Raw genomic sequence first — 27,123 nt, forward strand, 5'->3', positions numbered from 1 at the left:
TTCCTTGCAGGGAAAATCGCAAGTGCTCAGGCCCGCACAGTGCTGCTCGCAGCCCTAGTTTTTAATATGCATTTTAGTTTGTGTGTGTATTTGAGCTGCAAAATAAAAATAATATATGTTCAGTTCTCTCCTTGGTGCAGCTGGTATTAGTCACCTTGTTATCTGTGTGGGAATAAAACCTTAAATGCATTGAATCAGATTCAGTGTTTTCACTAAAACGTGACAAAGTGTGGGCAGGATGCATTCTGTCTTTGAAGTAGGCTGATTTTTTTTAGATGCTGGGATTGACAGATTACATTAATGGGATTTCAGTAATCAGATTTAACAAAGTGACAAATGTAATCCTACACGCCTGGCGTGAAAAGACACACGTTAATCAGACACTTTAAGAGAAAACGGACGGGAGTAAATACAGAGAGCATTTAGATTAATGAATAAAAATAGATTTCATGTTACTTTTACTGACATCACATGGTTTAGAAGAATTTAAAATAGTCTGTGGAGTTGACATTTTTCAGTAAGTTAATTGCATTAAAATGACACTACAATATTTTTTATTATATCTATTACATTTTTTTATTGAATATAGCCAAGTCCCTTGGTGTGTCTTTTTGGGGGTCACTGGAGGAGAGATGTAACTTACTGCTCATAAACATTGTTCTATATCCCCAGGTGGATAGACAGACAGACAGACAGACAGACAGACAGATAGATAGATAGATAGATGCAGCAGGTTATCAGGCACATAACACTAACAAGTAATATGAAGTTCAAAACTATACAAATGTGTAACTATATAAATATGTACACATGTGTTTTTATATATTTTCAGATGTTTAAATTTTAATATAATAATAGTAATAATGACACATTCACCTTTAATAAGTATCGTTGCAATAAGTTTTGAAACATGTCTATTAATAAGACACATTTCTAATATCTGTGTTGAGACAGATGGAAAACCACAGTCTGTATGAAGTCCTATAACACCGTGACACCCCCTGGTGGACGGGTGCGGCGCTGCAGCATCAGTCCCAGCTGAGAGTAGTTCAGTTTCGGTTTCTATTACTCGGAAACGACAGTGAACTCTCCTCCCCCCCTTGAAGGCAGCAGGCTGTACGTCTTCTGCCGCAGGGAGACAGACAGAGCACAGACAGCACAGACAGAGATGGAGGAGTCGGACATATTCAAGTTCATCTGTGCCAACAGAGGAGCGGTGGACACCGAGGAACTGTGCAACGTGGGCTCCGCCAATGTGTCGCAGATCATCCGGAGTGAGAGGTTCCTCCTGTGTGGAGGTGGAGGAGGAGAAGGCCAGGAGGTGGTGGTGGCCAGGACCAGGCTGAGGCTGTGCAGGGTCAAGGACTGTCCGGGGACATGTTCGAGACTCCACCTGTGTAAACACTTCCTGTTCAGCGGCCTCTGCTCCTTCAGCCTGCACAGGTAAACAACGCGTTAGTTTACACTCTAAACAACAACAGGTTGAGGTTCGATGGAAAAACCTCAAACTGGCCTGTTGCTGTTGTTGTGCACTTAAATGTACTCGAGAGATACCGGAATTGTTTTTAAAGTAATTAGTATTCGTCAGATTACAGCCATCGTCTCTTTGAGTGTGTTTTTGAACCGTCAGGCTCGTTTCCTTGTCCCAGTTTACTGGATCATGGCTGCGTTTCGTGTTGACCTGGATTTAAAGGCCTTGACACGCATACAGTTGACGTTTCCTGACTTTTCATTTCAAAGTCTGCATCCATGGTGTAGGACTGATTTAACACATCAGCTGGAAATGTGATTGTTTATCAGATCTTTTTTAAATTTTTTTTTATGTAGGTTCAAAGTTTATAAAGTTTAAGAAAAACACAATTTATGGAATATCCTGATACTGTGGGGGAATTGACGCCCTCTGGTGCAGAGTTAAAGAATGATACTCTAGGAAAAGCTGTCAGGTTGGTTAGCAAACAATGTCACAACAGTTGTGACCTGCAACCTTAGACTGTATATAAAGATGAAAGGCACGACGGCACTCTTTATGCCAAATTAAGCTTACCTGCTTAATATTTTTTACAAATTTAAACATAACTAGAATCTTTGCATAACTAGAAACAAAAAGATCAATGCTGTAAATAAATGTGTTTCCCAAGACTCCAAACTATTTCCTTAATAGGAACAGTTTGAGTCAGTTTTCCTGTCATTTGTCGGTGCTTATAGATGGATGACAAATGGCTCCCAAAAAAGTGAAGCCAAAAACATCTTGTTGGCTCCATGTTAGTGGATGAGACATGGACCAAACCTAAAAATCAAAGTACGTGCTTTTTTCTGAAGATGGTTTCGGTCATTTAGATATTTATCACCCTGATGTATGTTCAAATAAAAAAAATAAATGTTACGTTTGTTTTTAATTAGTTATCTGATGTGAAAAATGTGGTGAAACATAATGATTGACAGCCAAGACTCCCTCACGATTGGAGTTGAGGGCGGCTCCATTGCACACACTCTTTTAAGCTCACAGCTCTGATAAAATGGTGACCTTTAACCTTTTTAGTGTTGATAAGTCTTATGGGTCAGGAGTAAAGACACACCATGAAAACACTGTATATAATGGCGTCGTATGAAATGCAGAGCTGCAACATTCATAATTTTTGTATGAATTTTAACATTTTACACCAGTTTTAAAACATTTTTCTCTCCAACAGACAGAAGTTGAACCTTACATTAGCTAGCCTACATTTTTGTGTTAGAAATACACTGAATGTTCTAAAAATCTAATCAAATAAAAAAAATAAAAACATAACTATGCTACTCTCAAAATGTTACTTGGGAGAATTTTGGAAATACAAGATTCAATGTAAACTTTTTTTTCTTTGCGGTTACACCCGTTGCCAGTAGGGGGTGCTGCAGCCTCCTCAGAACCCCCACTTCCAGTGGTCTTTGTACAGAAATTTCCACTGTATATTAACAATCAAACTCTGGGTCTTTGTGTGTTGTTGTTTTATGACAGGGGACGATGCCGCTTCTCCCATGAGCTGAACTCTGACCACAATGAGAGGGTACTGAGGCAGCATGAAGTAGAGAGCCTGAGCAGGACAGAGCTGTGCACGCTGCTGCTGCAGAACGACCACACGCTCACGCCTAATGTAAGTCTGACAACACACACAAGGTGTATCCACATAGTTTCATCGGTCACAGGGGGGATCTGAACTAAAAATGACCGTCTCAGTGTATGTACGGGAACATGGCTCCTAAATGTGATCACTGGAGACCTTAAGCTGCGGATGCCTGACATGAATCTCTGTTATAACTGGGGGGGGGGGGGGGGGGGGGGGTTATAGAGATGGCTGTAGAAACAGACCTGTTCACAGACTCTTGACTCCAGCACAGTCCAAGTTGAGCCAGTTGCAGCATTTGCACAAAGTCAAAGACAAGCATAAACTAAGCTTTACTTTATGTGTCAGTAACTGTGCTTGAGCAGACTTCTGAAGCCCCTGTTAATTTATTTCATATTTTATCATTGACTACGTTTACATGGACACTAGTATTCTGATATTAAGCTTAAAGGGCTAGTTCACCCAAAAAATGAAAATCCCCTCATTGTCTAGTCACCACTATGCCTATGGAGGGGTGGGTGAAGTGTTTGAGTCCACAAAACACTTTTGGAGTTTCCATGTAAACGTAGTTACCAGTTTGTTGACTTGATCAGCTCTCATGTTTAGTTGGATAACATAAAGGACTTGCTCACTGAAGGAAATCATTATTGTTTTTGTTTACTTGATGTAGCAACCTTTTTCCTCTTGTCTCGTCCTCCCTCTGACAGATATGTCACGATTACAACAACGGCGATGGCATGTTTGGCCTGTGTCAGGCTGGAGTTGGCTGCGAAAGACTGCACATCTGTGAGCGGTACCTGAGGGGTAACTGCACCTGCTCCAGGACTCATAACTTCAATGCTCCACAGCCACTGAAAATCCTGAAGGAGAAAGATGTGCCTGACGAAATCCTCCACTCCTTGAAATTCGTCTACAGAAACAAAGATGCTTTAAGGTTGTCTGGCCAAAGGGGAGATCGTCAACAGCAGCAACCAGGCTCTTCTACCAGTGACGGCTATGCTGCTGCCAACTTTGCTTGCGCCAGCGGTCCGAATTTCATACCAACAGAGTATTACAGAGGGAGAGGCGGTTTCCAGGGAAACAGGGGTAACAGGGGTAACAGGGGTAACAGGGGTAACAGGGGTAATAGGGGTAATAGGGGTAATAGAGGTAATAGGGTAATACAGGGCAACAGGGGAGTTCGAGGCAACAGGGGAAACCAGGACGGCGTTGAACAGCTTCAACCATCCGGTTCCAATAGTGACTTCCTTATTGACTTCAACGCCTTAGATCTGTACACTGAAGACGGACTGAGCGAAGGCAACAGTGAGCAGCAACAACTAAACTCTTCCTCCATCACTGATGCGAGCAGCGACAATGGGAGAGGTGGTTACCGTGGCAACAGGGGAAACAGGGGCAATTATCAATGGCTGCCGAATACCAACAATGATGACCCAAACAATAGACAAAGGCCTGTCAGAGGTAAACTTCATCAGCTGCAGGATAAATTCAACCTGTTGTCTAAAATCAAAACGAAACATCATTGTACATTTTGTTTGTTTCCTTCAGATAAAACTGAGATCTGTATGCATTTCATCATCGGACACTGTAAACATGAGGGTGAGTAATCGATGCGAAATCAACATCATCAGCATACTGGTGCTTTACCTGCTCATGGCTTTGATGAGGCATCACTTATACCGTTCATATTACCGATGTGTCCTCAGATAAGTGTTTCAGACCTCACGACAAGATGCCGTACAGGTGGCAGGTCAGAGAGGAGATGCAGTGGACCGCCCTGCCCAAAAATGAGGCGATTGAAAAGGACTTCTGTGACCCCCAAAAAACCCACAGGTACTCTCAGCTCACATCCAATAGGATTGTACAATAGTTCGGTAATTCTGGGAAGATGATTTTCTTACACCTGGTCCCCACTGGGTGTGTGTGCCGCATGTGACGGCTGCGTAGCTGATCTGCTGCGTCTCGCACACAGCTGTTGTGCTGTTCACACAGGGAGCATTTCCCATAATGCATTTTAACTTTTAGCGAATCGTAATGTAGTTCATCAGTCACATGTCTTAAACGATGACATTGTGTAAATTCACGCAGATGTCGCACCCGGTCTTAAAGGTATAAAGACGCAGATGCCATACGAGGTCTTAAAGATATACGCACACTGGTGTCGCATGCGGTCTTAATGGTAAATGAATGAGGTGCGATTATACAAATAAATCCTTACTATTTAAATCACTACAATCAATATTTCCACTTTCATACACCGGAAAGAAAAAGTAATAATATATAGATGAAATTAGAGCTTTTTTTAGTGTTGTGTTGTGATGGTGAGATGTTTCAGGAAACTAACATATAGGTGTAACTCAATAGTTCACTTGATTGAATCTATAACTTTTTTCTTTTCTTTCATTAGTGGTACTACCCAGCCTGTAGATTTTGACCTCATGACCTGTGGACCCAGAAAAGTACGACGACTCTCCACCTGTAACTCTTTGGTTGAGCCGACCTACCTCCACACCACCGAGTGGGTCTGGTACTGGGAGGATGAGTTCGGAAAGTGGAACGCGTACGCTTCATCCGTGAGTAACTGACTCAGACTCCTTGTCAGGATGTGAGAAAGTGACAGTTATGTTCCTTCGATGCTACAGCTACAACGACCAGTACATTTTACACAATAGATGTACAGCAGAACCAGGGTGGAAAGAATATTACAATTTAACAGAGTCAAGTCAAATAACTGTTATTTATATATCTCGACATCGCAAATCAAAACGTTGCCTCAAGGGGCTTCACTATCTGTACAGCAAACCACTTTCTCTGACCTTAGACCTTCAGCTCAGACAAGGAACAGCTCCCATCAAAATCAATTATCTCATCTTTTTATTGTGTTACTGTTTCATTGATATTATTTATAGATTCAATTCCACATTTAACTCCCTTGTTACACTTATTTGTCTGTTTGTGTGTTACTGTGTTTGGTGTCCAATACCCCCCCACCAATTAAATAAATACATGAATAATGGAATCAAATTTTCAAATAAACATACTACTTTTATACTAGAAGTGAGAAGAAGCTAATAACAAATCAACACAAATTGTCTGTGAGATGTGACGCTCTGTCAATAGGACACAGGAAACACACTTGCATATAGACCCACACATATATAGATATATATATATATATATATTTGTTGTCAGTTTGTCAATGTCAACAAGTGGGAGATCATGTCATTGTTGGAAATTCAGTCAGAGGCAAAAATAACTTTTTTATGGTCCAAATGAAGAGTGTAAGCGAACATAGTGAGGCTGTGCATGGGTCTCTGGGTGTCTGCCCCGGGCCTTGTAACCACCCCCACTCTGATGGCTCAGTACCACCCCCGCCTAGTTTTCAGCCTGGAAAAACCCTGAGAGAGGGATAGACAGAGGGGGGGGAGAGAGAGAGAGAGAGAGAGCTGCAAGCTGCAGACGGCTGTTTTATTTCATTCTTGATTCTTATGTTGTTGCTATTTAGCCAGTTTTAAATGTTATCGACGGTGTTAACTCCCTATACTAATAACAGTAGGATGATTTTCACAGGAACCCTGTAGGTGACTGTACTGTATGCACTTGTTTGTTTGCGCATGCATGTGACATGTTAACTACTGGACTGGTACTGACCAAGTTGCTCCTGATTGTTCATCTTAAAGCTGAGATTGGTTTTGTGGTAAACACAGAACGTATTCATCTTGGTTTCCAGACTGGAGGACACAGCGCAGCAGACATGGAAAGCAGTGAGCTGGAGAAGAGGTTTCTGGCCAACCCCAGAGACGTGGTGGACTTTATCGTTGGTTCACAGTCGTATTCACTCAGTTTCCCGGGTAAAGAGAGATAATGCAAATGAGCATGATGTTTACAGTTATGAAATATTCAGGTAGTATTACAAGGATGTCTTTTCTTTTCTTTTTTAAATCTCAGACATGATACAAACAAACAACCATTATAGCACAAAGAGACTCGTGAGGAGACGGCCCCAGTTCGTCACTGGAGCCGATGTCAGAGCAAAGAGAGTGAGGTACGCAAGACATCCAATGTATAGTGTGTCAGCCTATTTCATCCATGTGGACAAACTAACCTTTGTTTGCTGTGTGTCTACAGGAGGCCTCTGGGTCAACCAAACTTTCTTGCTATACCAGACCACTGGGACAAGACACAGATTCCTGCTACAGGATACAAGGTATTTTTGAATACACCTCATCTTTCAACTGAACAAATCTTTGTATTCCACTAGAAATACAAAAAAAAACTACTTCTGATGTGGATGGTGCAGGTGAGGAGGGCACCAATCCTCATCCTCTGGGGTCATCTGGACGAAGGCTCCTCCTTCTCTTGCTTGCAGCTCTTATGTGAATGCATAGGTTTTTTTCATTCATTCTTTTTGTATCGTCTTTCAAAGGTGAAATCACAGTTTTGTATGTAGCTGAAGCTTTGGAAACAAACAGGATTTCTATAGATATGGTTCAATGGCATCTGTTTATATAAATATATATTTTATTTTAGGCTCTCTAAACAGTTAATATAACTTAGATATGAGGATTGTATCCCATTGTTTGCAAAGAGAGCCTTAGACATCTTACACTCTGCTACTCAAACAATCGTCTTCAGATCTTCAGACCCAAGTTCACAACTTTTCAAAATAAAAGCTTGATAATTCGATTTAAAGCATGACAACAACAAAACTAACTTTGGGCTTTTACTTTGAAGTCAAATTGCAGTTTGTTCAATTAGTAGGTAGGTGCTTTGAAAAAACATGGTTTTGGTAGAAGACAAAAGTAGAATCTTTTGGTGACAATCACTTTTTTATTTGGGTTCATCAAAGGCAAGTTAACAATATACACAAAAAAAAATGCCCTATCAAATTAAAAGAGGATGAAGATTTGTCAAAGTTGTGTTCACAACGCTGCCTCTGAGTTTTTCGAGAGAACTTGGAAAAGATAATTTACTGTGCTGTGTGGTTTTTGCTCTCCAGCGAGTCTCCCTGAAGCACACCTCACAGGAATTTACGGAGATTGAAGCTCTGTTCTTTACAACCATGAGAGGCTTTGACATCGTCAAAATCGAGAGGATTCAGAACAAACCACTGTGGGAAAGCTTTCAGTTGTACGTATGGTGAACTTACCAGTCAAACACTTCCTTCTGATCTGTTGTGAGTTTAATTTCTTTGTTGTTATTGCATCTGTTCTGGTCACGTCACTGTCTTGTTGTTTAACCTTTGAAAGTAGAACTGACACATTGTTCTTCTTGCAAATGAAAAGTGGAACACACCTTACAACGTCAGCTTCAGTTCGGTAACTAGATTGCTGCTGCTGTGACATAACTTATCTTTCAGTTTACTCTAACTTTTTGGCCCTGTTTACATTTGGTATAAACATCTGTGTGTTCACATCTGACCTTAAAGTGTATCAATATACATTACCTTCATTTACGCATCTCATGTCAGTGTTGATATTATGGCAACAAACGAATCAAAGTATAGACATTGAGAAACTTAAAGATACATTTAAACTGTAGCTGGTCAGAGGATGTCAGCTGAGTAGGCCGTCTTTTATGTGGCCCAGGACGTATTTTCGTTCTCAGCAAAACAGACTGAGGCCACATACGTCCCAGACATCCTGTGAATGTGGTCTAAGTGATCGGATTCATTGAGCATAAGAGTGTGGGTGCGTTCAGACGGGTTTGATCACCAACCCTAGCTATACTGTTTTTTCATTCCTAAACAAAGGCAGAGGACTCAGATGAGGACCAACAATGGTGGACGCAACGTGCGAGAAGAACAGCTCTTCCATGGCACCGACTCCGTGCACGTGGATGCCATCTGCCTCACCAACTTTGACTGGAGGATCTGTGGAACTCATGGAACCGCTTTTGGCACAGGTGCGATGAAGAAATGTTCGTCCAGGGCTTCGAACTTTTATATCTTTGGTTTTAAACATGTTGGGCACTGGGAAGTAATGAACATTTTACACTCCCATCAAATGATAATTAATACTTGACAAAACATTCTGTAACCATATTTATTACTTGAATGAGTAGCTTTAGTCTCCTTCCACATACATTATAATGTTTTCTCACATTAAAACATAAATCTGCCATCTCTCTCTGTTTCCAAACACAGGTAGCTACTTTGCCCGCGACGCCAAATACTCCCACAGCTACACCGATGACTCTGACGTCCAATCCATGTTCATCTCACGGGTGCTGGTGGGAGACTTCACCAAAGGTTCCTCTGACTACCGCCGCCCTCCTTCCAAGGACGGCAGGGGCGCAAACCTCTACGACAGCTGCGTAGATGACGTCACAAACCCGTCTATCTACGTTGTGTTCGAAAGGCAACAAATATACCCCGAGTACCTGCTGCAGTACAAGACCTCAGGCCTCAAGACAGTACAGCCACCGATCGCTACCAACCTGTACTACCCCTCATTTGTACGCAGCACATCAGCTCAGTCTAACACAGCTTCAAACCAACCCAGCAATTTGAGTTACAATTCCAACTCAGCCACCTTCCAGTACCCACGCTCACCATCGTCTTCATCTCTACCCAACAAGAAAAAATCTGATTCCTGTGTCATTGCTTAGGTGCAAAGGTGAAGTGAATGGATCGTGCAATAGTAGAAATCCTTTTTGTTTGACGTGAGAGGAGAGTTGAAAGAGCTCATGCAGAATGCTTTGGATAATTTGGAGCATAGATTTAAAATGGTAAGAAACCTTAAATTGTGTAATGAGGAGTAGAGAGGCGTTTATGAAGCCCGTGACGGCGTCGATTAACATGGTTAAACTCAAATTATTAACCACATAGATAGAAACAGTAGTGAGCAAACAGGAAATATAAATGACAAGTTGATTTACAGTAACCGGGTAAGCATTACATTTTAAGCTGATCAACCAGTGGTTTGCAAATGTTTATAGTTTGTAAACAGTTGATAGTGCTAATTGTTCAGCGAGGCGCTATTAGTCTTTGCATTTCCTCTTTCGCAGTTTTTCATTGCATCAATTTCCATGCTTCGGGTACGTTATGATTAATTTAGTTTTCCTTGGTATAACAGATTTTCAACCTTTGACACACATTTAACCTTTTTATATCAATTTTTTTAAATTTCCAGTCTTACACCTTAAAATAATTAGTAACCATCATTGTTTTAACACTAATAAAGTAACAAACACGAGTGTAGTTCTGATAGATGTGCTGAGGAAATGTTAAACACTACAATCCGATTAAAAATGCTCACAATGGATAGTTCACTAAGTCATTGTGTAATGAAGAGATGCTGCTGCACAGTGCCATTAGAGGGCGACACAATCAATTCTCGTCAATTCAAAAATGAACTCGATGGCTTCTTTCCCAAAATGTCAATGGTTTTGGTTTCACACAATGAAAGTGTGCAGTTATTGATTATTGAAATCGACACTTACAGATAATGCGTAGTTATTTACAGTATGATTCCTCTGTCGCTGAAAATATTGTATCGTTTATACTGTTGTGCATTAAAAATAAATAATAATTTGAATGGAAAACTGGCTCACATTATAATTTCTCTCTTTTCTCTCTCTCTCTCTCTCTCTCTCTCTCTCTCTCTCTCTCTCTCTCTCTCTCTCTCTCTTAAGTGAATTGAAAATGCCACCAGCGGTCGTGTCGGGGCTCTTAGTGAAATGAGGCAGGGCATGAATGATGATCAATATGGCTGCCAGTGCTTCCTGTGACATGAGACATTAGGCCTGCAAATCACCCCCCAAACACATACACACACAACATATACACTAGCATCCACCTCCTGTTGTGTTTCCCAACATGCTGCAGTGTATTTGAACTATGCACAGAGAATCATCCAACCTGCAGACAGCTCTCACGCTCCCTCACCAATCTCACATTTACCACCCACTACTGACAATATTACATATTTAGGTATAAAGTTCTCCCCCATGTACTCTGTAGGTGTAGTGACAAACAGACTGTATATACAAATGGACGGTGCGTCTCGGCTTACCAGAAATGAAGCCAAAATATTTTGGATACAAATGCTGCCATCTTGCTCATTTTTGACCAATCGGGAGTCAGACTCTGCTGTCGATGTTGCGTTTCATTTTACTTTTATAGCATCAAACAACTAATTAAAACCAAACTTAACAGAAAAATGAACTCTTCAAAATCAGAATGATAAAAAAACTACCAAATATGACAGGAGCAATCTTTGAGAGAAATGTATTTAAAGTGTACTTTTTAGTTTGGTCCCATCCACTAACATGGAGGAGGCAAGGTTTATGACCGAAACTAGCCAGCCAGGTGGCGACCCAGACAATTCGGCTTCACTTTTGGGGGACTGTTGTGTCGTCCATCTTGTAATACAGTCTACGGTTTGAATAGAGCCGTACAATTATTTTCCCCATTTCCAGCTGGTGGCTCTATTAGGCAAACAGGGAACTATCACACGTCTCTGCACTGACCCATTGGCTTCTTTCAGTTTGCTGTTTTGCTTTAACTTCTCAACCACTTAACATTCAGCTAACTTTGCATCTTAGCATTTTGCAGCTGAAGAGGCAGATATTTGTCTCAGAAGTGGGTGGAGACCAAAAACAAAGGTGCAAATACTGGACTGACTTGCCAAAAACATGATATTAAATGAATGCTTCCAACAGTGGAGGGGAATATTTCTGTGTTACAGCTCCTTGCCAAACAAAATCACTTTCTGTTTCTTTCTGTTTCTTTCTGTTTCTGTTTCTATGACAATACTTAAGTCACCACATTAAATGAATGCCAGTTTGGTCAGGTGCTGTTAGGGGCTGGTTTCACATCTTGTTATTATGGTGTCTTTTCTCATTTGAAAATAAAACTGCTATCTGAATTTTGAAGAATATGTATGAATGATAATATTGTGAGTGGATTCATGAGCAGTGCTGAATACTTTGGGATTGGTGGATTTGGTACATTTTCCCCAAAGCACCATGGGCCTTAATCCAGTACTTTTATTCTCCTTTAGTTCAAAACATACAGGTGTCATTTTCTGCTATACAGCAGATGACATATTTCCCAGGGTGAAAATGGATTTGAGCTGTCACAGCCACTGCATCCATTTCTCCACCACCTGTGCTTTATATGCGTTTGCTGCCTATTAAGATGGGGCTGTCCTCTGGTAAATGCAGCTGTGCCCTGCAGGACGCAGTAGCCCACCCAGTGACAGTAAATAGCCACTGACATTAACCAGCCTAAGCAGCCACTTCCTGTCTGGTGTGTGCCGCTGTGTCTTGCCCTGGCTGTTGTTTCCTAGTAGTCGGATCTTCCAGGCCTCTGCGTATCAGGAAATCTGGTTTCCCTGCATCGCAAGAGCTTATGAATAAAAAATGACTCCCTTGTGTGTGTGTGTCCGTCCCTCCTGGTGTTTGAGGTGTTTATGTTTCTGCTGAGTGATAGTGGTTTAGTTCCAGCTGATGGAAGAATGCTACGGTCTAAACCCCAGGGTAGGTGGAAGTGAGTCAGATCTTTAATTGGCTGGTAGCAGGAGAAGTTTTTGTTGAGCTTCTGAGATGTTTCTGGGGAAGGAAATAACAGAGTCAGCATATCTATATGCTATCTCTGTATGTGGAGCCTCAGTGGATCAATAAAGCACCTGTTGATCAGCTCATTATTAAGGACAGTTTTTTTTAAAGTTGTTTCTGTTCCTGTAAATCACAAAATTTCTGAGAGATCACAAACCTGAAAGAAACTTGTCCTATTGGTGGAAACCAAAGCTAAAATATCAGAATACGAAGTCAGTGGTGAATAAACACACTCAAACAATAGTGAGTCAGTCTTAGCTTTCAACAATGACGTTTCACCCCATTTTCATACCATTAAATAATTCATGCTATATAACTTTCCGGAAAATATCAGCTGCTGTCGTCTTGTTGTGTTGCCAGACCCAGGGTGGCAAAGGACTTTGCACCAGAGGCGCTCATCGTGGGGCCCAACACAGCCAGAGCAAGGCTCGGTTACTTTTCTCTCTTGCTCTGTCGGGGTTCAGACAAGCTGCGCTCTAAGTACAACACATTGTATTTTATAGACTACACCTTTGATTAAGGGATTAAGGGTTATGGAGTTTCAAGATTACAAAATCTTATCCATGAACCCAGATTATGTTTGTTTTTTTAAGTGTAATTAGAATATACAGTAGTTATATTGTTGAGGATTATATTATTCTATTTCTATTACGTCTTTAAAATAGGGACATTTTTAAAATGATAATGTTGTTGACCAATGTAAAGATGGTAAAAAATACTAAAGAATTAATTAGTGTAAGGTGACATAGTTTTAATTCGAAAAGTATTCAGACTAGATAAAAAAATGTTTAATCCAATGGATTAAGCTACTTATTATGGAAATAGGCATGTAATTCATATTCAGTGCCTGACTGCATTTAATGTAATCATAAATTATAATGTATAAAACTAAAAATAATACTGTAATCATCTGTCTCACTGATGATGAGGGAGCAATAAACACATTCATGGCACAGAGTTGGTTCTGTCATGAATTCTCACTGACACTAAAAGAAGGACTGAAGCTGAAATGAAGCAGCTACACTCAGATTCACACATTTATCTTTGAATATGTGACTTAGAGGATCAAACTGCTGCGTAACATTAAATGTGGAATTAATTATTCACTATCGCAGCATCTGTGAACGTGTTTGCCTCCAAGGGGCTGGAAGCTGGACCACAGCGTCTCATTAAAGTGTTGTAAGCACCAACACAAGCTTTGTGCATTCATTCATGAATTGAATGATTTCTTACTCCAGCTTTGTGCTAGTGATCCTGCTGTCTAAGGCAGAATGCAGGGAGGGTTGTAAAATGCTCATGTTGTATAGATATTGTTAAATATATGGGGAGATTGTCGGCGGACGCAAGACGCATTGAGCTTCTCTTTCCTCTGCCACCACTGACTTGACTTCTTCCCCAGAGTTCTTGTGCTTTATTGTTGCCAAACCTGGATTGTGGCTGCAGCCATTTACTTTAAACTTCTGCCCCTCTATATTAGACACTGTCTTCTCTCACCAATGTTGTAAACATTGTTATTTTCTTCATGCTCTGTTACAAGCGCTATCTATTGCACCTCTGTCCGTCCTGGGAGAGGGATCAGTCACTTGTGCCTCTCTCCGAGGTTTCTGTGTTTTTTCTCCTGGTAACAGTTTTTGTTTTGTAGTTTTTCCTCACTTTTCTTGAGAGTTAAGAACAGAGGATGTCACATCTTGTCAAGCCCTAAGAGGCAAATTGTGATTCGTGAACACTGGCTATACAAATACATTTTGAATGATTGTTTGGTTGATTGATTGATACCAAACAAACTACTTGTACATGTATCAGTGTGGTGTTTGATTGAAGTTCAACCATACAGAGGCGTTTCTGTCATGGCACCAAACTTGCTCATCAAACAGACCAGAGCTGTTCAGTGGCGTTACAGCTGCAGACTGTGGGTGAGAAGAGATGAATGATGTTGTTATTACACACCGTTACATCAGTGACAGCTGTGGGTCGACATGTTCTCCTTCTGCGCCTGAGTGCCATCATCTAATATTTACCTCTGCTGATACCAGCCTGGCAGATATCTCAATCACTCCGCTTACCACAGATGTTTGCTGCATGAATTATCTTTTTGTCAGAAGGGTCGTAATTAGTCATGTTGGAGTTTCGGGGCCAAACAGCGTTGCAGCCAAATCCAATACAATTGAAGTAAATGGTGATTTCTTATTCTTCTTCAAACGTAAAAAAATAAAATAAAAAACATTAAATATCTCCATACTTCTCCTGTGGTGTCATCCAAGTGTCCGGAAGCCCCAACATTCAAATTGTATTTTATTTGACTCTTTCTACCTTGCTTTTATTTTCATTTAACTATTGTACTGGTTTCTTCTTGTCCAACGCCTTTCATTGGACTGTGTTAATATGCATATGACAAATACAACTTGAAACTCTTATGTGAACTGACATGGTACAGTCCAACTCTGACCACTCTCTGGCAGTGAGCAAAGATAAATGATAGAAACAAAAAAAAACTGCTTCTTTTTAAGATAAACCTAATATTCAAACATTGTATATACTAAAGTACCACTACTACAATAATAATACGAATAATAATATGAATAATAGTACTACTACTAATAATCATAATAATCATAATATTAATAATAATGTCTTTATTTATATTTGTGGTTTTTGGTTTTATTCCCCTTTTCTCTTTTTTTTTCATCACATCCTATCCTGTCCCTTTATCGAGAGACGCTTAATTATGCTGTCAGCCAATGAACTTCACGGACCGACTGCGGTAATCAATGAACTACACCCCTCACGTTCCCGGCATGCATTGTGTGGAAGTAGTGAGAGAGAGAGGGAGGGAGGGAAAGAGAGAGAGCGAGAGAGAGATAGAGAGAAGGAAGGAGAGAGAGAGAGAGAGAGAGAGAGAGAGAGAGAGAGAGAGAGAGAGAGAGAGAGAGAGAGAGGAGGTTGGTCTGGAGGCTGAGGAGGACCGTGGAGCAGAGCGCAGAAGAAGAAGCAGCATCATCAGAGGAAGGAGAAGAAGAAGAAGACGAAGCAGCAGCAGAAGAAGAAGAAGAAGACACCGTCGCTCACTCAGGTAAATACTTCGTACATCTGCGCATTTATTTCTTCGCAGCATCGTCCCCACGTTCTGTTGTCAGAGGAAGGTGCGTGCTTCCTGCTGCGGGATGTGCGGGTTTGGAGGAGGAGGGAGAAGAAGAAGCAGCAGCAGCTGCACCTCACAATGAAATGAAGCCCCCTCTCTTTTCCGGGTATCTATATATTTATATTGATATTAGAGTGGGGGTCCCTCGGTAGCAGGGAAGATGAGATAAGCTGCGGTGTGACGCGTGGACGCGGTGTTTGTGCTGCGTCAGGCTGGTGTGAATGAACAGATGCTTCAGTGGTGGACAGTGGGATGTGTGCAGGGATTCCCCCCCTCAGCCATGTCTCTGCAGCCCCTCATCACAGGCTGTGTGTGTGTGTGTGTGTGTGTGTGTGTGTGTGTGTGTGTGTGTGCGCGTGTGTGCGCGTGTGTGCGTGCTAGATCACCACACTGATGCTCATGTCAACCTGTTTTCATTTTCCCTGGCAGCGTCCCTTTAAGAGACTGTGAAACCCCAGAGCTGAGCGATATCGACAAAAAATGATATCTAGATAATACTGTTCATATCGGTCAGTGTCGATAATTATCACGATATGAATATGATAATATTCTGTCTATGTTTAAAGACTGATCGTTGATAAACAGCAACATATTTTTTACAGATCGGATGTCTCTCAATTTTGTGTTATACCTCCTCACTGTACGTGCACAATGCTTAAGATAAGATAAGATAAAACTTTATTGATCCCACGCTGGGGTGACATTTACTCGTACAGCAGCAAACAGTCCGAATGAGATAGAAAGTATAAAAATAGAATGAAACAGGCAATAATATTTAATCCATGCAAGCATTTTATTTATATATTTTGAATTTTGTTGTATTACTATTGATGAAAGTTATATTGCAATAATTATTAATATTGATTTATCCCCCAGCCCTAGATGAAACTAGCAACACATGCAAACACATGCTTTTAATTTCTCATTAGTGAGTCCTCCTCAAGCAGTTCTACAATATACTGTCATTTTTTATTGTTTGTGCGCTGGAGGTTGTGTGCAGAGCTTTTAATAAACAGTTAGGAAACTTTGTGTTCATCCTACCTGGTTTATCGTCAGTGAAGATTTTAAAGTTAAGTCTAAATAAGTTGGAAGGGTTTACTTAACTGAGGTAATTTTTTCAACTCAGCCTGCAGACTGGAGGCCCACTGCCCCGCCCCCCACTGACTGCTGCAGATTCTATGTTGCTCGTCTGTTTATTTAATTTTTATTTTATTATTTGTGTTCTCGAGAAGTGCGCTCCACACAGGCTGACATTTGTGGAATTAGTAGGTAGATATAACAAGCAAAGAAAAAGGTGATTCACTTTCCAGGTGGACATGGAGCAACATTAGCATTCACCTGGAGTCCTGTTTCAGGCCACCTGCTGACTGTAACTCTGCTTTAATTCTGCTATTTATGTATTTATTCATTCACTTACAGTTTATTCATTGTAATGAAGACAAACAAATACAACAAACAACATTTAAAATATACACATCAAATTCCAAAGTTATATCTCTCCTTTAGATTATAATCTCTTCCTGCTCTATATTTTGGGAAATGATATATATATATATATTTTCTTTGATCAGATGATACCTGGCTCTTAAGCACCTTAATGTGACAATGTGTGCACCTATTAGCTACTAGCTTTGTCTGCATGTTGTCTGGTGCTGGGCAGGTAATGGACACTACATTTTTTAAGCACTCTGGCTGAAAACGATACTGATGAGTGTAAAGTGATGGCAGCAAAATCAAAACAACGACCTTTTAGATCAATTTAAGAGATTATACTGTTCTTTTTGTGCTCCTCTAAAAGGATTTAAAGCGAATGAAAAAACTGGCTGTGATGTATTTCTGTTCCCAAATCAGAATCTAATGACCCAGGCTCAGGGCCAAGCTGCTGTCACTGATCTAACCACAGCCACACAGTCCTGATGGAGCAGATCAAATGAAGTTATTTGATATGATAAGAGCTGATGTCGTACATACGGATGTATGGTAACTTCATTTCTAATGAAAAACAACACCTCCACATACGTGGAACACACTGTTTCAGCTCATCCCTGAATATTTATGATAATGACGCCATACTGCCAAAAAAACACCATGCAATATTAATCAGCCAATCAGAGGGCAGACTCACGTGTTTCATCCATAACCAGTTATCTACTTTGTCTCCCAGCAGATGCTGTTGCAGCCAGTAATGACCCCCCCCCACCTTTCTTTTTTTTTTTTGTGAAATGATGAATTGCAAAATGGCAGTGACCTTTTTGTCCTTAATTAGCTGCTCGCCGTGCAGCAGCCTTCATGCAGGAAAGTGTCCAGTTTGTGAAAGGAGGAGACTACGATGCAGAGGCCAGTAGTAGTAATGTGGGGGCTGGTTTGTAGTGAATGGAGCTTTGAATCAATACGCTGCTGATGCTGTTTAAATGGAAATGATTGCTCAACTGCCTTTTAGTCAGAGTTCAAATATGAATGGGTGGTATGTTGTGTTAAGCAGGTGTGATGGTTTGTTGTTCAGGGTCTTTTGAAGTCATGCATTTTTAAGTTTGGATGCAGGTCGACCAGCTACGAGATGAATCATGACCATTTGATTCAGAGCCAAAAACTATTTAAAAACAGAAAAGGGGGCAAAGGTACAAGACTATGTACATCATTATTTTTAGGGAGAAGGAACCATTCATCCTATAAACTATTGCAAATGACCCCTTTACACCGACTAATGGAATTTATCCTTGTTTTGGTGATTTTCACTATTGGACTCTTCCTCATCTCTTGCCAACTTGGTTTCCGTGGTTGTGGTAAACATTTCCTCGGTAACAGCGAGTTCCACCAGTCAGAGACGCCACTGTTTGACCTGAGGATGTGGGTAGTGTAGTACTTCCCCTTGACATCGCCAATAAAACATGTTTTCTTTTTCAAACACAATTCATATCATACAGACTTGTGGCTTCTACAGGAGCATATATCAGTGTTTCACAATCTCGTAGCTTGTGCGAAGTCTACCTTGGATGGTAACAATATTATGGCTAATAATAAATATCTCTATTCAGAAAATGAGTGGGAAATCTCTGGTTATTCGTCTCCTCTCCCCGATGTGAAGCACATCTGATGGTGTCTTGAGATCTTTTTCGAGGGAACCTGCCTCATTTCTGAGAAAGTCCAGCATGGGTTAGGAGAAAGAGAAGTCTGATACTCTTGTGGCATCTGCAGTGGGAAGTGAGGAGAGGTGACTGTGTGGTGACTCTGCCGTGACTCCTCGCCTCGCCAACTCATCACTGCCGCTGCTGTTGCTGCTGATGCAGACTCTCTGGCAGTGAGCGAGCAGACACCATGTGTGTCACTGAGCACATTCTGTCGCTGCAGTCGTCAAGGTTCACAGTTCACCGACGACTTTCTCCTTCCTGCCGGGTAGTTCTCCAAGTGCAGAGAGCAGTGAGATTTTCACTTACGGTGTCCAGCCTCATCGTATTTCATTTATAAGTCAATTCTGGAGATGTATCTGTAGTCATGCTCTTGTTATCTAACTGCGTCGTGCCCTGCTCCAAACAGAGGCAGTGCAATGAAAGCATTTCACAGCACGTTTTCATTTTTCATGCACAGTCTAAGCCTAATAGTGTCTTCACAAGCTGGCACTTTACAAGTTCAGTGATGGCTAATAAAATAAGCAGCAGGCTTCCACACAACCTCCCACAACAACTCAACACCATCTTTGCTGTAGGAAGTGAAGGATTTCAGCTCTAAATTCATTCTAGTACCAGCTTCACATCTGAAGCACCAGATATCGTATCCATCTCTGATATGAAGAATGTCCCACTGTGATTCTGTGTGATTATTACCACTGCAACATAGTACGATGGAGTTTTAGAGCCAAAAATTTGTATTATTATGATTTTTAAAGGAAATAAGAAGCCAGGAGAACTCGCGCTCGCCAGAGTTCCACGACTTCTGGATCCAATTTGATTATTAACAATCTCATTGTTTCTTGAGAAACGTCTTTAAATATCACACCGACCACTACCAAACAGTTCCTCCTCCACATAGAGACTCCACTGTGTGATTCTTCCTTCAGAATAGACTCCGTTTTTTACACAGTCTTCTCAAACTCCTGATACTTATGATAATGTGCAGCTAATGTGACAAAAGAACAGGAATTTCATTATTTATGAAACTTAAAGTAAAACTTAACAAGATGCTCCATGTTCCTCATTTTATCGCTGGCGACAGACGATAGACTGATCTTCTGATATTGCCCCTATAAAATGTCCCTGATACTCTTATCTTAGTCCTGTGTAGACATTATAAGATATATTGATTATCAGCCCTAAATATCAATAGTTATTTTTCTTTTATAGTGTTGGCCTCCAAAATGCAAAGAAGATACCGGTCAAACTCTAGTAGAGAGCACATAATACAACACATCATCATCTTTACTGATGATACCTGCACACGCATTTTCTCAAACACCATTCGATTATTAATGGTGAGTAATGACGATGACACTTTGTCAGACAAAGGCTTTATAGAAGGGATATCTAGCCTCCTGGTGCACTCCCTGTAGCAACATTAAGAAGGGGGCAGAGCGCCAGACACACAGGGACGATGAGTCATAATGTTACTGTTCCCTGTAAAGTACGAGTGCTGTGTTGCGTGGCTGGATTTCTGCATCGCTTGTTCGCAAAGGTAAAATAAGGATCGAGTTGCTCAGCGACTGCAAAAACACCACGGCTCATCAGACAGATTGTTCTATCACCACAATGTACCTGAGGTTAAGAGCAAACATACCTGTTTAGAAGATGCTATTACATGTGGTATATGAACAAGGAGCAGTGTATGACGTAGTCAAAGGATTTTGTAGTCATGATAAGCTATAGCTGGAAGCTATTTGTAGTTTTAGCTTCACCCATGTTCAGGCAGAAATAATCAGTAAATATTTACTTTAACCCTTAATAATATGAACCGCGTTAGTTGCTTTGGTACGCTGTTTGAATTCCAGACAATGTACAGAAAATTGTGTTTTCTGGAGTTTGCCTTTCACACATGATGAACGCAGCAGGAGATCGTCCTGGTCAGACGCATTCACAACAACAGAAAAATGCCCAGAACATTCAGGCGAGCGGTGGCGCCTGAGTAGAGCATGAAGGACATGACGTGTAGTGTTTTTATTTACAGCACATCTCATAGTCTTTGCAAGTTGGCATCTTCGTTGGCTTCTTCAATGTGCATGGCATTTTTGGGGGAAGGGGTTGTGTAACATGTTAGAAACGTCATTAACTCGCCCACTCTCTCGCTTTTGAATTTTCTGGTAATTATCTCTTACTCTGACATTTTACAAGATGATTCAAAGGAAAATATCCGTAACTTTTCAGGAAAATGTCTGGACTGGAGTTCAGTGCATATCTACTACTTTTATGTCAACATGCTTACACAGTGATGTTTATTAGCTTGCATGCAAGCATTTGCAAATTAGTTTAGGCAGATTGGAGTCTCTTCACGTGGTCATCTTCTAGGACCATGAACGTTTGCACAAAAAGTCATAGTAAACCATGAATATCAAAATGAAACTTAAATTGCAGGTTTATTGTCGTAATAGCAGTGAAAGCCGCCTGAAATGATCAACCAGAGCAGTCTTATACCAGTATTCTACTTTACAGCCAGTGAGTCAGACAAATTAGAGGGCGTGTTTAGATTGACAAGCATTGCTTAAAGACAGAAATAATCTCATTAAATTAAATTGTGTTTGTCAGACTCTAATACCTAAGATAAGAGGAGGCTCATATGAGGCCTGGGAATATGTTTTCAAAAGAAACATAACTAATAATCTTAAACCAGACTACAGGTAAAAACAATGGACAGACACAAAAATATCTCAATTTCCTTTTTTCATTATTCTTAGAGTCTGAGGGCAGGATGGCGTTACAAAATTATATAATTATTTCTGATAGTAAGGTATTGCGATACACTAACGGCTCACAGGACTTCACGATCAAGAACACTTTTACTCCATATCGTTTTCACTGTACTGGAATCTATGATCATCTATCTGGCAGTAAGCCCCACACGTTCATTTGTAATCTCCCAGGATGCCTTAGGGCAGGTTGAATGCTGCCTCCCGTCCCAGCTCTCCGTCTTCACGCTCTCCCGCCTCTCTTCAATTTCGTTCATCCTCACATTGACCTGAGTCCAGCGGCCCTCTGCTCTGACTCATCATGAATAATAAAAGCTGTGTTTGACCGCTCGTGGTGACATGCTGCACAGTTAAGATCGTTACAGTTTACCAGTGTTAAAACGTGTGTGTGTGTGTGTGTTATTGACTTGGTGTGGGGTGTGTGGAGGTTCCTATTAAGAGCCTGAGAAAGGATGCTAAATCATTTCCGATTAACATTTATGCGTATTTTTCATTACAGTACATCCCTATAGATACGGCTCTGGTTCTGGAAGTAAATTTCCAAATCATTTTCTCAATTGACATTCCAGAAATTTGAATTATTAGAATAATTTTATGTCTCGAATCAGGCCGACCAGCTACGAGATGAATTGTTACCAAAAAACTGAAAATAGATGAAGGTACCAGGGAAGGAACCACGTACCCCATAGACATTGCTAATTATCCCTCTCCAACGACTTCCAGCGCTTCTTCTTGAATTTAACCTTGTTGTAATGACTTCCCCACCTTTCTTTTTCTCTTCTCTTAAAAAAACGCAGCATGTTTAAAAGGGAAATCAGGGTCGCTGTGAGGTAAAGGTGATGTAATGGTGAACAATCTGATCGTAGCAGCCGACGTGATTTTCGTGGTAACATTTCCATGGTAACAGCGAGCTCCACCAGTCAGAGACGTCAATTTTACACCTTAGGATTGTGGGTAGTGTAGTATTTCTCCTTGACAGCACCAGTAAAACAGGTTTGTCTTTAAATGCAGTTGATATCATACAGACTTGTGGCTTCTGCGGTAGCGTATAATATTATTTCACAGTCTCATAGCTTTTGCTAAGTCTTACTTTTGGAACCTATGTTGAACTCTATTTGTTGAGACACTTCTTTTCCATTGATCACCTAATGGAAATTGAATATTCATTTCAACTGGAAGCTCCACATTTATGAAAACCCTGCTTTTTTGTGGTTTCCGTTATCTGTCTTATCCTTTTTGCCACATTCACTACTTTTATTCCATGTGCAGCAATCTGCCACAGCTCCAAATAAGGCTATTCCCTGCACCTCACCACCAATCTGCCATCCTTCCAAAAATAAATACACACGAACTATATTTTTATACAGAGTGTGAGATAGTTTTCACAAGAGGATGGTGCTCGAACATTACTGCGGAACCAACTGCAGTCAGTCTCAAATCTCAAGTGTGCCTCACATCATTTACAAAAATCAGTATCTGGTGTATTCACTGTACATTTTGAAAATGCATATTTAAGATATTGAAAAATTCAGAAATGAAAGGTGGGAAACACAAACGCTACACTGCCAAAGACGATGGGATGAAACTCCTGCATTTCCCTTCACTAATTATTCAGTGATTCCACCAGGCTGTGACGTGTAAATTCACAGAACAGCAATTCAGAATATGTGATAGATTTAACAGATTCGCACCGAGGATGCGAAACATTTGTCCAACAGGAGTGAGCTGCAATCCCCCTAGTGCTGTCTTCATCACTTATATATGTAATTTTAGATGTATGTATGTATATATATATATAGAAAAACACACACACTGTTCATCAGCAGGGGGTCCCTGAGTGTGCTGTGACATTATCCTGCTCTTCCACTGTTATTATTGAACAAAGCCTGTGATTACTGCTGAGCCAAATCCTGTTTGCTGTTACAGTTGAAGGACCTCTCCGTTATACACCTCTTACTGTACTGTACCACTAATCAGCGTTCAGCCATAGGATACCATCTGGGTGATATGCAGAAATATGGAGAATCAAATATATGATTTGACCCAACAGTCACATCCTCTCTATTGCATTTCACACTGAGGCCCAGCGAGCTCTTTAAAATGGATCTTAGGTTGTTATTATTAAAAGATCAGAAATATGTGGATAACTCTTTTACACCTGTCTCTGTTGACATGGACTCCAATAATCTAAATATTGACCTTATTCTGACCTACAATGGGCATCAGTATAAAAATAGCACACACTCATGAATATCAGTCTCCTAAGAATAAAAATAAAAATTAAGATCCATGAATTCTATGAGTAATTAAAGAAAATGCGGACCATCATAAAATGTTGAAGAGAGTGAAAAAACTATTTATGGATCCACTCCAAAATTGTTGTTTATTCAGAGTATGACCTTATTCAGGTAAATGTAATCCGAAATTGCAGTTTACATGACAGTGTCTTATTCAGACTATTGTCTTCATTGAATATTGGTGTCCATCTAAACGTGTCTGCCACCAGGTCACAGGGTTCACAGCTTCCTCACGGTGCTGGATGTACTGCAGGTAGAGCTGGGAGGCAGCTGTGCTCGGACTCAGAGAGAAAGCAGCTTAAGAGGTGCTGTGAAAGTGGGGAATGTGCCAGCAAAAGTGTAAAGATAGTGATTTTCAGCAGACAGCCCCTTATCTGTCCAATGGGATCCAGTCGTGACAAAGAGGGCCGAGCTGGCAATCAGAGACCCTGTGACTGTAATTGCTATTGTTTGTTTTTTCATCTTTATTCTGTCTGTTCGCCAGCAATTTTCTATGATTTGTCTTGAGCCCTGCTAGTATCTCTAAGAGATTTGTGGTGGTTGATGCATAGGCATTATTCCAGGGGGGAAGCCCCTTCACTCAGGGATAAGGTCGGCGGTACAGCTTGGCTGCTGGAAGGCAAACTGCATCTCCTGTTTTAGTGTTATTCTTTGTGACAACAAGCATCTGCCTCGCTGAATAGCTGCTGGGCAAAACACTGAATCCCCAAACTCAAGTATTTAAGGATTACTCTCATAATATTCTGAGCTTTAACAACAAATACACTTTCAAGAGCAAAACCATGATTGAATTGGTTCGGTGTTGCCTTTGTAGTGAAGTCTTCATCAATTTGTGCCTCAGAGCTCTGACACTGTTCAGAAACTATGAAATCATCATTGAGCCTCAACTTTGCACTGAGTGACATGTTTATGTCATTAGCATTAACACAAGCTCCGCAAAAGTTTGTTTTAATCATCAGCTAAAAATAGTCTGCAATAAATTATGCCAGATGCTTCTGACCCATTTTAGAGCAGTTTAATAATTCATAGTTTCTCACTAACTGTGTCTTAAATGGTTTTCACGTCATTTAAAAGGGGTCATTTGTTGTGATAATTCCAAAAAGAATTCACTTGACTTAGCAGTTCACCTGAAGTAGGGCTGGGCAATTAACCGAAAATGTATCAAAACCGACAATTTATAGCCTCTCACTGAGAGCATTAAATATTCGTTCATTAATCGTATCATATCACCCAGCCCAGCCCTGCCCTGTACCCTCTTCTATTTTACAGGTAGCGAGAACAACGATTTCACATCCTAATGTTGCGTGTGCAGGATGTATACACATTAGCCACAACTGACAACAACTTAATGAGGTCCTAATATGTCAGTGTTGTGTTTAGTCCTGGTTTGATGACCCAGTGGAGCCGTGTTTCGCACCATAACGTTATAGAACTATTGCAATGTCCCTTGAAGCGGCCCTGGACAGGGTGGAGACGTTTTAAGAGAACATTGAGAGATGGACTATCACATTGTTGGTTTTGGTCTTTTTTGTTGTTGTTGAGTTTCAGAGACAAAAAGAAACTTAATTTGTTGATGCTGTTGAACTCAATTCATACAAATACATACAAACTAAGGACACCTCGTCAGTGAAATCTGAAAGAAGTCACAGAAACCTATAAATGATATCCGGTCAGTGGTATTACAGGTAATCAATACAGGGGGCTACAGAGTCTATGCTCCATGGCCTCTGTTATGTAACCACAGACCACTGACTTCTTTCTGGAGCAAGACAAGAAAACTCCCCTTTTGGTAATCGCTGCAGTACTGGACTAAGAAATGTCACAGCACTATTGCCAGAGCAGCTGTGATCAGTCATGCTACTTACAAGCTAACGCTGTACATCCTCTATGGAGCTCAGATGTCAGATCCACAGATCCAGCAGAGTTCAAGTAGACAGAAGCGACAACTTCATGCAAAGACTTCCTGTTGGTGATTGCCCCACATCCTTTCCCTCCCGCTGTTGACATGTTAGACCCTCCTCCCCCTTTAACTAGAAAAACACACCTGCTCCCAACACCGGGCACCTCGGCCTGAGACGTGGCGCCTCAGTAACAAACGCACTTTCATCCCATCCAAGCTCCATTTACTATGAGAGTGTCCCACTTTCAATCAGCTTTAAGGGACTTCTTTGCTTCGTTGCAGTTTGATAGCTAATCTGTTTGAATGTCTCTTCTCCGCCACGCTGGGTTCCATGTGTTATATAACGGTTTCCTTTCTCCCACAGGGGTTTTGTCTGCCGTACAACCAAATGAGCTGTGAATCACTGTTCCAACTTTGCATCGTCACTGCTCTGTCACTGAGTTACTTGCCTTATGCAAATCAGGTTCTACAGTGAAAAACACAATTAATGTAACAGCAGGTATTGTTTTGCATTTGCATCTGAATGTTTTCCGGGTCTCACTCTTTTCACCTCAGCTCCCATGTCTGCTAATTAATGTGAGAATCAGGAAATGGAGAAGCATCACATTTGTTTATCTATTTTTATCAGTACAAAATTAATTTGTGTTACAAAATTCCACCCTGAGCAATATGCTACGAGTAATTGGGACAATATGTAAAAACATTTTTAATTTAATATTCACAATCTAAACAGTTTTTATTCATGCATTCATTGATTTGTTTGGCCACTTGGGGGCAGTAGAAAGAAACGGTGAACACAGTAGTGACATATCACGTCCTTGTAAAATTGATCGGTAGTAAACGGGCAGGCACCTGAACATTTACACATACAACAAATAACAAGCAACATTAGGAATTATGTTGAGTCATATTTTTAGTCCTCTTGACTATTGTAAGTTCAATATTCACTTTTTTTAAGCTCTGTTTTGGTTTCCACTTACTCCTGAATGAAACGGTCTCTGTAGCTGCCACACTAAATGCTCCACATATGATCATTAACTAGTAGTTTGTCAGAGTTGCTGTGTGATATGGGTTCAGGGGAAGATTCTTGTTTTTGCACCAAACAGCTGCCTGCTGTGGTGAGAATCAGGTGTAATTAGAGCAGTGAAACTCAATTAAAAAAGTTTAACCTGTGGGTTTTATAAACCAAAACAAATAGCCGACAAGTGCTAAAACGCTCCTAAGAGCTTAGAGGA

The 27,123-nt window shown here is 40.7% G+C and overlaps 2 protein-coding genes across 2 annotated transcripts in view; both read left to right on the top strand.

Annotated features, from left to right (window-relative positions):
* The first annotated feature begins 1,015 nt into the window (after window positions 1-1,015).
* Window positions 1,016-10,646, top strand: si:ch73-252i11.1 (uncharacterized protein LOC553517 homolog). The gene is made up of 12 exons (XM_034578673.1): window positions 1,016-1,443; window positions 2,996-3,131; window positions 3,809-4,562; window positions 4,650-4,700; window positions 4,808-4,934; window positions 5,509-5,674; window positions 6,832-6,952; window positions 7,050-7,146; window positions 7,230-7,308; window positions 8,101-8,231; window positions 8,854-9,005; window positions 9,247-10,646. Exons 1-12 carry the CDS (start codon window positions 1,169-1,171, stop codon window positions 9,708-9,710), a joined length of 2,553 nt encoding a protein of 850 aa, XP_034434564.1. The 5' UTR covers window positions 1,016-1,168; the 3' UTR covers window positions 9,711-10,646.
* Window positions 10,647-15,670: 5,024 nt separating this feature from the next.
* LOC117757480 (synapsin-3-like) overlaps window positions 15,671-27,123 on the top strand; it is a 100,362-nt gene continuing 88,909 nt past the window's right edge. The window contains exon 1 of the mRNA XM_034578674.1: window positions 15,671-15,732. The gene's annotated coding sequence lies outside the window, so the exon portion shown is untranslated. The remainder of the gene's footprint in view (window positions 15,733-27,123) is intronic.

Source organism: Hippoglossus hippoglossus, chromosome 23 (assembly GCF_009819705.1).
Source record: "Hippoglossus hippoglossus isolate fHipHip1 chromosome 23, fHipHip1.pri, whole genome shotgun sequence".
Lineage (NCBI taxonomy): Eukaryota > Metazoa > Chordata > Actinopteri > Pleuronectiformes > Pleuronectidae > Hippoglossus > Hippoglossus hippoglossus.

Coding starts and splice junctions, on each gene's coding strand:
- si:ch73-252i11.1 (XM_034578673.1), top strand. CDS start 1,169: ATGGAGGAGTCGGACATATTCAAGTTCATCTGTGCCAACAGAGGAGCG. Junction 7,147..7,229: donor GTCAGAGCAAAGAGAGTGAG/GTACGCAAGACA, acceptor GTGTGTCTACAG/GAGGCCTCTGGGTCAACCAA. Junction 9,006..9,246: donor TGGAACCGCTTTTGGCACAG/GTGCGATGAAGA, acceptor TTCCAAACACAG/GTAGCTACTTTGCCCGCGAC.